This window comes from Myxine glutinosa, chromosome 5 (assembly GCF_964187855.1).
Source record: "Myxine glutinosa chromosome 5, kmMyxGlut1.1, whole genome shotgun sequence".
Taxonomy (NCBI): domain Eukaryota; kingdom Metazoa; phylum Chordata; class Myxini; order Myxiniformes; family Myxinidae; genus Myxine; species Myxine glutinosa.
In genome coordinates this window covers 125,788,587-125,801,555 of record NC_136265.1, presented here as the reverse complement: position 1 = coordinate 125,801,555, position 12,969 = coordinate 125,788,587, and the positions used below count along the sequence as shown (strand labels likewise).

The window sequence follows — 12,969 nt, the reverse complement described above, 5'->3', positions numbered from 1 at the left end:
CATCTGTCTTATCCATAAGCCTGCACTGTACCTCTAGATAGCAGACCACCTGCGTTTGCTCATTGGCTAGTTGTTGCCAGCATGGGGGATTAAGCGGCGGCCATGTTTAGTCAACCGAACCAGGACGTAACAATATAAATCAGCACAAAACGATGATCTAATGGCTATTTACGTTGAATTTTTCACAATTCAGTGGCATTTCAGAGTCAAATCAGCATTTCTGCGAGGTAAAGACGTATACACCGTTTCATTTCAGCTTTCAGGAGTCATCTGAACACGTATGCTTGATGTATGTATGGTTGAACAAAATTGGCGAAAAATCACTCAGAACGTAGAGACGCTTATTTACAAATTCACGAAGTTCACCGAGTGAATGTATAAAACACAAAGCTATCGACCCAGAATTAATTTATTAATACGACTTTTGCAATCTTTATTTTATTTAAATTTAATTATATTGTAGAACACAAATACTGTCGACTTCAATACTGTAGAACACAAATCTACTTCTAAATTCTTCCAAGAAGCTCCAGTTTTGCAGTAATTTGGACATGTTCTATAGGGTGGTGTATAAGGTGGTGTATAAGGGCGATGTACTAGACTGCTTCAGTAGCACTAAACTTCCAGATCTTTTTTAATGACCTTTTTAACATCATTATTGCATTAAAATTGAACGAATGTATATACTTGAACACTGAACAGGGTATCGTGTTCTATGAACTATCAAGTTGGGTTTAGTATTTGTAATGAGAAGTAGAAGAGGAGGTTGAAGGAAAGGGTGAAGGAGAAAAGTAGAAGAAAAACAGGAAAGTGATGAAGTAAAGGAAGGAGATGAAAGTGACAATGAAAAGTAACAAGAGGAAAGGGATGAAGAAGAGCAAGGTGAAAAGAGCAAGGGTGAGAAGAGGAAAGAGAAGGTGAAGAGCAGGGAGAAGAAGAACAAAAGGAGGAGGAAAAGGGGGAGGAGGAGGAGAAGAAGAAGATGAGGAACGCAATGGATCTTTAGCCTTTTTAAACTTTAGATTTAACTTTAGCCATCAAGCAGAGAGCATCCTTTACAAAGGAGGGAATACGAGCATCACTTTAAACACGACACTGTGCAGCCTGAATCGCACATAGTTGGTTTAACAATCTGACAATGCACAGCCAACCCTTTAGAGTTTAGACTTCCAGCACGAAAGCTTCGACGAGCAAAAATATCCGTTCTTTTCGATCCCTTGCAAGTCATTCCCCAAGCGTGCACTAATCCCGTGAAAACAAACATCCGCAATAAACGCCATACTTAAGGGCAGCTTTACTTTGCTTTGAGTGCACTACAACGGCCGGTATGACCAGAAGGGGGTGCACAAGAGGAGAGGAAGTCGCACAACGTGGAGCGGATGGGATGGGAGCTGAACGTCGTCGAACGCTCCGCAGGAGCTACGGGCTATCAAGCCTCGTCGTTTGTTAACACGTTAAAAGGCCATCATGTGACGGAGCAGTCGCAAGACAAGAGGATTGGCAAAGCAAGTTGGAATTCTGCCCGAGAATTAACTATTTGTGCTGCTGAGGCAACGCGGGGGCACAAAAATCCTTTTCATCGCCAGCGAAGGCAGCAATTGTGTTGCAACAAGTATGTGCACTGCAAACAGATGCCAAACGGGATGGTGACCATCCCGATGGATCACAAACCAAAAGAATGCAACGTTCCTTAAAATACAAGACCATCACCTTTCACGGCTTTCTTTGTCTCCTCGCTGGCTTTACTCGTTGATGGCTTTTCAAAAGCCTCAAGGATTCCCGTCTTGATCCTCTGTGGATGAAACAGTAGAAGAATAGCAGGAGAAGAACAAAACAAACACGAATACAAAACGGTGATCTTGGATGCTCGAAACGTGCTGCCTTTATCGACGCCTGAGCACCGCTTCGTGTGGTCTTGAAACAGGGCCTTTTGTGTGACAGGAAAGTGCCAGGCGCACGTGTGCCGCAAAAAAAGGCCTGTTCGATTGCCACTTGTGCGCGGCAGGCGGTGCGTGAGTGCGAGGACGATGTGACACAGATGGACAGCTTGCGCACTCGTTGGCAGCATCATGCTGGCTATCCTCAGCTTGTGCATAAAGGCTACGACAGAAAACGTTGCATATTTAGCGTCTTTCAAAATGGCTCCATTTACCGACCCACTGATCACATTAACGAGGTTTAACAACGGGTTCCGCTTGGCCTAACTGCACGGTCAAAAATCTTCCACAGAACCCTGGCAGCTCACGATATGCGAGAACAATTAATTAGCGGGTCATGCTGACTGCAGGTACAAATCGGACTAATTACTGAAGGGCAGCCTTTACCCTTGAAACTTGGCCAATTTTGACGCAGGTTGCTCGAGGGGGATTCATGATGGAAACCACAAACATGTAGCTAGAGAACCACAAAGTGCATCAATATAAACTGCACAAGTTAAACATCATACTCCGCAAAGTGGCACCCCAACACACTCCAGCCCCTACTTTGTGAGCAAAGTACCTGTTGTTGTGAACTTTGTGAGCAAAGTACCAGAGCAAAGTACCTCGATGATGCAAAACCTTTGCGAGACCAATGGAAGAACCTTTTGCTCAAATTTGACTTCACAATCAAATCCAGAACAGGAGCCCTTGAAGCAACACCAAAAGGCAACAAAGTACAAACAATTCGGCCAAGCGGTTCTGGAAGAAACAATGACAACATTACCACCTCACTTAGAAGGGCTACCGGCTCCACCAAGGACCCTCTCAAACATTTGTACATCATAGAGGAATGCTACACGAGATCTCCAATCTTTACACCACCTCTCAAAAGCTGGCTCAACTGGCCCATGCTTCAAAACGTCATGTGACTGTGTCTCACAAAAACAGTCGCTACAAATAGTTATGGCAACTGACTCCTACGTTTTTCTTACACATTTATTCTCTACAACAGGTTTTACACCTAACGCCCCAGAAAACAGCGATGAAACGACACCATTCGAGGGTAATCAAAAGATCAGGAGAATGTGTTAAAGCAAAGAATGAGCACATTCTACTCCCACGAGGTACGTTTCAGCATCAGATAGTCAACCGCAAAGAGAATGAGGATGGGCAAAGAGAAACGGGGATTGAGGGGGGAGTGTGAGGGGAGGGTATCTGGTTGGTACTATGGAACAATATACGACTTGATCGAGCGAAGACCGGTTATTTCCCGGCCTCTGTATCTTCCTCGGGCTTCAGGATCTTTCTTGGCTCCGAGGTTTGTTCGGCAGAACTCCTCCGTGCCAGCACCACGCTGCTCTCGCTTCTCACCGCCGCTGCTCCAAGCCTCTTGAAAAGTCCGATGAACGTTGCCATGGCAATATCGTGCAACGTTCCTCCGACTTTTCAACGGGCTCAGAGTGGGAAAGGCTCGCCCGGAAAAGGGCCTAGAATAAAGGAGACAATGACGGAATAAAACCCTGCGGCTGAACCAGGTGGGACTGGAAGCCGATCGGGCGGTGGTGAAAGCAAATGGGTATGGCGTTGTTGGGCAAGGACAGGAGGGAAGAGACGGCAAATTAAGGAATATACGGCAGCACGGTGAGCGAGCACTTCTGCTGTAGCCCTGGGCTGAGCATCGGTGCGGCATATGGTTCGGGCTCCAAGTCTTCGTTTCACAGCTGTTTGGTTCCCACGGCAAGACAATCGCCGTTATAATGGCGACTCTACACGGCACCCTGTCCCCCACCCAACGAACACGCATTCTCTTCACTTTGTCCTCAACTTGTCTTTCCTTTCATCCTCCTCACTTGCTTTTATCAACTGCCTAACTCTCCCCGATTTGCTTCCCAAAACCATTTTCACTTGTAAGACCACAATATTCTGCATATGAAGAGCTCCCTGGCCACCTCCCCCATCCAAAAGCGTGTTTATCAGGTAGGCCCACAAAAGCTATAAGGTAACTGGCTGGCTCGATTAACATTTCCATGTGAAACTTTGGCTCAAAATGCTGGAGCTGTAGGTTCAAATCCCAAACACTGTTGATTGGTTTATTGTACAATTGCTACTGTCCTTGTAAACTCGTATTAAAGTGTGATGTCTACCAATGTCCTGGGTGTGATAATTGTACAGGTTCCCCCATGAGCCTTACGATTAATGTATGCCTTTTATTTTTTTTGAAATAATTCTCATTAACTTTTCCAACACAATAAACCCACCGTTTCAGCATCAGACACCTCAAAACCCATTCACCAGACATATTCAACAGCTCACAGACACTCATTTGTACGTTTCCAAACCACTCATTTTTGTACGTCTATCTCATATACCTGTCACGCTCCCCAATGTCTCTCTACATCCTATTCGCTGCCTCAAAACTACTCAACAACCCTCCCCCTCCCAAGCCCCAGAAAAACCACCAAGCCCCTTTCTTGCCTCATCCTCCATCCCCCCACACTGCCCCGACGCTCCCCACTTGTACATCTACACTGCAAGCTGTCCAGGTGGAGACTGCTGCAAGCATTCCCACCAAATCTGACAGACCAATAAAATCTATAAAAGGACAGCAGAGTGGCCTTACGTAGCCTCAGGAAATAGGGATAAGTGCAAAATGATTTTCCAACATTATGTATCAACCAATAAGGCATGAGAATTAGGATGAAGCAGTCACGTTCAGCACGGTATGTTCACAAAAGCCATGTGTTCGTGAAAATGGATCAAATGTTTGGTTATAAAGTAGAATGTTTGTATGAACGGATGCCCGGAAGCTGGGTGTTTATAAACCGGGGAGTGCCTGTATATAATATGTATATTACAGATAATATATGTACATTCAGTGTTTACATATATAGTGTGTGTGTGTATGTGTGTGTGTATGTAGGTATGTATATATATATATACATATATATATATATATATATACATATATATATATATATATATATATATATATATATATATATATATATATATATATATATATATATATACACAATACCAACTTGGCTCGGCTCGCTGCGCTCGCTTCACCAAGCGTCGTTACTGAGGAACAGGCTTGTTTTATGACTGTACCTGAGTTGTCATCATTTACAAAAATCATTATACAAACAATAATTTTGCACAAATTTATTTGTAGTGTTTGTGATATTACATTTTAAAAATCAATTTAGGTTGAAAAAAAAAAAATAAAAAAAAAACAAAAACCCCTCAGCACGTACATACGTAAAGGTAGGTGCAGACTGGAAGTTTGGGATGATTACACCTCACCACCACGTAATTAAAAACACCTCACCACCACATTATGAAAAACACACCACCACATAATGAAAAACACCTCACCACCACGTAATAAAAAACACCTCACCACCACCAAATTAAAAACACCTCACCCCCACGTAATTTAAAACCCCTCAACCCCACCTAATTTAAAACACCTCACCACCAAGTAATTTAAAAGACTTTACCACCATGTAATTTAAAACACCTCACCCCCACCTAATTCAAAACACCTCACTACCACGTAATTTAAAACACGTCACCCCCACCTAATTTAAAACTCCTCACCACCAAGTAATTCAAAACACCTCACTACCACGTAATTTAAAACACGTCACCCCCACCTAATTTAAAACACCTCACCACCAAGTAATTCAAAACACCTCACTACCACGTAATTTAAAACACGTCACCCCCACCTAATTTAAAACACCTCACCACCAAGTAATTCAAAACACCTCACCACCACGTAATTTAAAACACCTCACCCCTACCTAATTCAAAACACCTCACCACCACGTAATTTAAAACACCTCACCCCCACCTAATTCAAAACACCTCACTACCACGTAATTTAAAACACGTCACCCCCACCTAATTTAAAACACCTCACCGCCAAGTAATTCAAAACACCTAACCGCCACGTAATTCAAAACACCTCACCGCCACGTAATTCAAAACACCTCACCACCACGTAATTCAAAATACCTCACCACCCAGCACAGCAACCTCAAAACATCATCCTCAATGTTTGACTGCAGGGAAGGTGTTCTTCTGGAACATCAAGGTCTCTGGAGATGGACTTGTAGCCTTGAGATTGTCCATGCTTGGCTACAATCTTGTGTCTGACCTCCTCAGACAATTCTCTGGTTTTCTTTATTTTCTCCATGCTCATTACGGTACACACAGTGACATAAAAAAACAGAATGACTCCTTTTCTCTAATCAAAGTGGTTGAATGAGTGATTTTTATATTGCAGGCACCTGCAACTCACGACAGGTGAGTTCAATTCCAAAGTAAAGGAAAATCAGCTGCTTGAAATATAATTCTTTCTAACAACTTCTGAAAGGTGCCAATAATATTGCCCGGGCCATTTTAGGATTTCTGTGTGGAATAAGCTGAGATTTCGTAATTTTTTTCAGCTTTTTGTTTTGTTCCACTGCAAACCAAAGAAATACAAATGTGGATACCAAAAGATTTTTTAATTTCAACAATTTTCTGGAAGAAATCGTGCATTATTTGAAAAATGTGCAAAGGTGCCAACATTTTTGCCCATGACTGTATACGTGTGTGTGTGTGTGTGTGTGTGTGTGTGTGTGTGTGTGTATGTGTGTGTGTGTGTGTGTGTGTGCGTGCACACTCACTGCTCCGCATTAACGAGATCAGCCACGGGTTAAACTGGATAGGCTGAACGTAGCACCAATCGAGCACGCATCAAAAGCTCTCCGACAGCATTCCTCATTAGCAACACATTCCTTGCAAAATGAAATATAGATCATGAAATTGAATGCAACTATGGCACAAAGTGAAACATCCGGTATTGCGCTACCCAATGACCGACGACCAACAAGCACGATATTATGCCAGACATAATGAAAACACCCTTGACCTCCGCTATAATACTTTTTTCTAAATGCACCTGCACTCCTTTTGCTACTATTATGATAAGCTTTAGAGTGGGGCAGCAGTGGGGGAGGGAGTAATGGTGTTTCCTTTAACCATGGCCTGCAACACACAGGTGCAGGACTTTACAATGACGCGTGCAGTTTAAAGTGAAGAAACATATGTGTGCCATCCAGCAAGCAAAGGAACCACCATGCCCCTGCAAATCACACCCATTCAAGGCGACCACGGTGCATATAACCCGGAGGTGGGCAAAACGCATAGAAAGAAGTGGAGAGGGAATGGGGGGGGGGGGAGGAAGCCCGCACGGAAAGTGAACGGCAAGCGGGGATCTTTTGCCGAGGCACAGTGGAGCTGCCAATTGGTTTGCTACGATGTGGGCATCATGAGGACAAGGGTGAGGCGAGACGGCTGGGATTTTTATAATGCTCAATAAAAAATGAAAACTGCACGTTGGTTCAAATATCGTTCCAGACTTCAAAGTTGACTTGGTGACAAATGGAATGTAAGAAAAATGACAAATGGAATGTAAGAAAAATGACAAATGGAATGTTAAATGTGTCATGGAGATGGTGATGGCGTCGAGCATGTATGTGCTCTCGAGTTGTTTGCGCTGGCGACAAGCATTGGGCGATTCGAGCGTGTAACTAGTAGGGGTCAAAGCTCTTCGTCAGGTACATGTGTCATGTCAGGTATATGCAAAGTGTATGTACATTTTGTCCAGGATTATAGCGACAAAAAAATAAAACGATGAACTGCTTGAGACAATGCGGGGCAGGAAAGTGTCGATTGGGTCTCCGATGGCTTTCGCCGCTGTGAAAGATGCTTGCAAAAGAAGGCGCCTACCATACCCTCAATGAGCAGACCTTGAGTTCAAACCCCAAATCTTCTCAATCGATGCACATTGTCGCATTTGTCCGGCGGTTGAGCCTCAAAGCACAAACTTCATTCAATGACGATCAATCTTTTGGTGTCAGGTGTGTCAAATCACATGCAATACACAGGTAGTCAGCACTAAAAACCTCAATCGGACTGCTCTCTCAAAGAGCCTGCACCTAGCACCAAATCCGCTGATGGAGATGCTCCTTCCCCTCCAGCAGCAGGGTGTGTGATGGAATCGCCATGAGGTAGTGTCACTGAATCACAATCGCACGGTTTAACAAGGGAGAAACACCAACGGTACACTGGACCTTTGACGTCACAGATTGACGAGGTGTGCTGAACACTTTTCCGTAATAGAAAGGCGAGTCAGCCCGATCTGTCTATAATATACCATCGTTTTGCTGGGTGACACCCCACATGAGCGAGAATTGCTTTGCAATAGATGTCGCTACCAATGTGATGTTTTCCAAGTCCAAAAAAGAGATAACTCTGAAAAACTGACGAAACGCCCTGAAACTCAAACTTGTTTTGTAACTTATAATAATGAAGCCATGTACCAAGTTTCAGTTGATTTTTGTTGAAGGTATGGGAAAAAAACCACAGGTTGGACAGACGGACGGAGAGCAAACCTATAGTCCCCTCCTGTGAAACCGGTAGGGGACTAACAAGCATTCTTTTGCCAGGAATCTGGTAATCATACAATTATATCACGAGATTGCTAACAGTATTGATTAAGACAAATAATGTAATCATAGTCTCAATGATACGCCAAGCAACACAAATTAACTTTTAAAATACAGAAAAATAAATGTTTGGAATGCTTCACAGAGTTCCAACGTCATTGTTATAGCAAGGTGCCAGAAGCTAATCTCACCTTGATCTCTTCGTCCCTAACGCCATCCAACAGGTACCGAAGGAGTTCTTGACTGTCCTGCTGCTGGAAGCCCTTGAACCTCGGAGCTCTGTCATGGTAGGGGACATGAAAGCAACGTGGTTGTGCACCAATGGATACCAGTCAAGAATCAGAAAAACAAAAACATTTCATCCAAAAGATCCTACAGTCACGTGAAAAAGTAAGTACACCCAGTGTAAAGTTTTGACTTTTTCAACATATTTCAACATACAGCTATTTGATCTTCATTTCAACAATATTGATAGATAAAGGGGATATAATATAACAAATATCATGAAACATTTACATTTTGTAGTCCATTGTATAATTTAAAGAAACATAAATGCAAATTATCGCATGTGGAAAAAGTAAGTACACCCCTACATTTATCACTACTTCAAATACCTAAAATTAGAATCAGGTGCACCAGCTCAGGTGCAAATGATTAGAAGATCGTTAGAGAGGATCTTGGAGGAACATGTCTTATTTAAACCTCAGACATTTAGTTTGGTTTGCTCTTTGTTGTTGAAGTGTGCGGCGTCACCATGCCGAGATCAAGAGCTCTCTGAGGCCTTCAGAAAAAACGTTATAGATGCCTACGAATCTGGGAAGGGATTTAAAAAGATCTCCAAACAATTTGAAATCAATCATTTGACTGTCCGGAAGATCATCTACAAGTGGAGAAGATTCCAAACAACTGCCAACTTGTTCAGGCCAGGCCGCCCCAGCAAGTTCAGCCCGAGAGCAGACCGCAAGATGCTAAAAGAAGTCTCGAAGAACCCCAGAATGTCATCACGGGGCCTACAGGTAGCTCTTGCCACTGTTGATGTCAAAGTGCACTAGTCTACCATTAAAAAGAGGCTGCACAAATGTGATCTACATGGGAGGTGTGCCAGGAGGAAACCTTTGCTGTCCAGAAAGAACATCAGGGCAAGACTAAAGTTTGCCAATGAACACCTCGGCAAAGACCAGCACTTCTGGAACAATGTGCTCTGGACAGATGAGTCAAAGGTAGAGCTATTTGGCCACAGTACCAGAAGACATGTTTGGCGAAAACCAAAGACAGCATTTGACCACAAGAACCTGATACCAACTGTAAAGCATGGTGGTGGAAATATTATGGTTTGGGGCAGCTTTGCTGCATCAGTGCCTGGGCAGCTCACCATCATGGAATCCACTATGAATTCTTCATTGTACCAGAGGGTGCTTGAGGATAATGTGAGGCCATCTGTCGGAGTGTTGAAGCTCAACCGAAGGTGGACCTTGCAACATGACAATGACCCTAAACATACCAGTAAATCCACCAAGGAATGGCTGAAAAGAAAGAAATGGAGGGTTCTGGAATAGCCAAGTCAAAGCCCAGATCTAAATCCCATCGAGATGTTGTGGGGGGATTTGAAACGAGCTGTGCATGCAAGACACCCCTCAAACATCGCACAGCTGAAAGAATTCTGCGTGGAGTCGTCGGTAAAAATTTCTCCCAGTCGATGTCAGAGACTGGTAGACAGTTATAAGAAACGCCTACTTGAGGTTGTTTCTGCCAAAGGGGGCAATACCACCTATAAGAGCCAAGGGTGTACTTACTTTTTCCACATGTGAAATTTGCATTTATGTTTATTTAAATTATACAATGGACTGCAAAATGTAAATATTTTATGATATTTGTTATATTATATCACCTTTATCTATCAATATTGTTGAAATGAAGATCAACAAGCATGATGCCTAGGTCCCCCGTTGGGGAAGTGATGTGAGTTGACAAAGTGGAAGACGCAGAAAACATGCTATGATATGATATTTCGCTCACAAGGTTCAGACATACATGGCGGCGGCCATCTTGGATTTTGACGGGGCGACCCAATTTTCAAAAGCGTTTTTCCTTATGCCTAGATACACCCACACACCAGATTAGAAGTTGGTACTTCGCTTATTTTTCAAGATATTCCGCTCACAAGGTTCAGACATAAATGGCGGTGGCCATCTTGGATTTTGACGTGGCGACCCAATTTTCAATAGCGTTCTTCCTTATGCGTAGATACACCCACACACCAGATTAGACGTTAGTAGTTCGTTTATTTTTCAAGATATTTCGCTCACAAGGTTCAGCCATATATATGGTGGCGGCCATCTTGGATTTTGACGTGGCGACCCAATTTTCAATAGCGTTCTTCCTTATGCCGAGATACACCCACACACCAGATTAGAAGTTGGTGCTTTGCTTATTTTTCAAGATATTTCGCTCACAAGGTTCAGACATATATATGGTGGTGGCCATCTTGGATTTTGACGTGGCGACCCAATTTTCAATAGCTTTCTTCCTTATGCCTAGATGCACCCACACACCAGATTAGAAGTTGGTACTTTGCTTATTTTTCAAGATATTCAGCTCAAGTTTCAGACATACATGGCGGTGGCCATCTTGGATTTTGACGTGGCGACCCAATTTTAAACAGTTGCTTGTGCCTGGATACACCCACACACCAGATTAGAAGTTGGTACTTCGCTTATTTTTCAAGATATTTCGCTCACAAGGTTCAGACATATATATATATGGTGGCGGCCATCTTGGATTTTGACGTGTCTACCCAATTTTCAATGGCGTTCTCCCGAGTGCATAGATACACCCACACACACCAGATTAGAAGTTTGGTACTTCGCTTATTTTTCAAGATATTTTGCTCACAAGGTTCAGACATATATATGGTGACGGCCATCTTGGATTTTGACGTGGCGACCCAATTTTCATTTGCGTTCTTCCTTGTGCCGAGATACACCCACACACCAGATTAGAAGTTGGTACTTCGCTTATTTTTCAAGATATTCAGCTCACAAGGTTCAGACATATATGGCGGCGGGCATCCTGGATTTTGACGTGGCGACCCAATTTTCAATAGGGTTCTTCCTTATGCCTAGATACACCCACACACCAGATTAGAAGTTGGTACTTCGCTTATTTTTCAAGATATTCCGCTCACAAGGTTCAGACATACATGGTGGCGGCCATATATATGGTTCACAGCTCACAAGGACAATGTTACTAGATACACCCACAGACATACATGGCGGCGGCCATCTTGGATTTAGACGTGGCGACCCAATTTTCAATAGGGTTCTTCCTTATGCCTAGATACACCCACACACCAGATTAGAAGTTGGTACTTCGCTTATTTTTCAAGATATTCCGCTCACAAGGTTCAGACATACATGGTGGTGGCCATCTTGGATTTTGACGTGGGTTGCACTCACACACCAAACTCGAATGCGGTCCTTTGCTTACGCACACACGCACGGACGGACGGACACACGACATGAACGGACGGACACACGGACGGATGGGAAAACCATAGTCCCCCTTTCGCTCCGCGGTGCGACAGGGGACAAATAGCTGTATGTTGAAAAAGTCAAAACTTTACATGGGGTGTACTTACTTTTTCAAGTGACTGTATGTATATATTCATTTCCTAATTCACATTCCCTCATTTTTCTTCCTTCTTCTTCTTCCACACTCTCTCTCTCTCATTTCCCCATCCGTGATTCCTAATAGTCTTTATGGAGGTCAAACACAGCACCATCAATTGTGACCTCCTTTACATTGAAAAACTGAGTGCTTTGGCTATCTCTGTTGCGAGAAGGTGGAAGGAGGAGATTTCTTAAATATATGGTGTGTATATATATATACAGACTTGGCATTTAATATGGAATATATATTTTTTCTTGACTTGGGTTTACTTTCTTAACTCAGTATATCAATCTGGTGAGTTTCTTTTACACTTTGGTGATTTATTTGTTAAAAGAACCATGTCACTGATTGTCTGTCGCAGCAAGAAGTCAACAACAGGATTATATCACAGGTGGCGTGGCAAAATGTACGGACAGGTGCATTTGACGATTGGCTTCACAGTAGGGTATACAAGGGTTGTTGCGTTCTGTATTAGTGGAAAACAACTGATGCACATCTCCAAACGTTATTGCCACTTCCTCTGGAGATGGTCCGTCAACTTGACAATGCTGTTTGTCATGGAGTGGTGGCTGCACGAAATTACGGCATGAAAGAGCGTGCTATTGCTCGGCAGTATGGCATCACTCAAGGTCAGGTGTCAAAGATCCTGAATCAAAATGCTCAGAGGGGTGTCCCTACTCCAATACCGAGGCCAGGACGTCCCCGCAGAACCACAAGGAGGGATGATCGCCAGCTGCACCGGTTAGTCCGCAATGGCCGTACCAAGTCAGCTTATCGGCTTAGGGCTGGGTGGCAGCAACTGACAAATGTGCCTGTATCCAGAAGGCTAGTCAACCAACGACTGGTTCAAGCAGGCTATCGTGCCAGGCGTCCCCTGA

The 12,969-nt window shown here is 43.5% G+C and overlaps 1 protein-coding gene across 3 annotated transcripts in view; it reads right to left on the bottom strand.

The window, feature by feature from the left end:
• The window catches only part of LOC137427140 (ubiquitin carboxyl-terminal hydrolase 45), a 147,423-nt gene that overhangs the window by 24,366 nt on the left and 110,088 nt on the right, over positions 1–12,969 (bottom strand). For all 3 annotated transcript variants that reach the window (XR_013623556.1, XM_078778653.1, XM_078778654.1), the window contains exons 9-10: positions 8,614–8,701; positions 1,711–1,792 (exon numbers count right to left, since the gene is read on the bottom strand). Coding sequence is in view for 2 of the 3 variants with exons in the window: in XM_078778653.1 (XP_078634779.1) it covers positions 1,711–1,792; positions 8,614–8,701 (170 nt within the window). In the remaining variant the exon portion in view is untranslated. The remainder of the gene's footprint in view (positions 1–1,710; positions 1,793–8,613; positions 8,702–12,969) is intronic.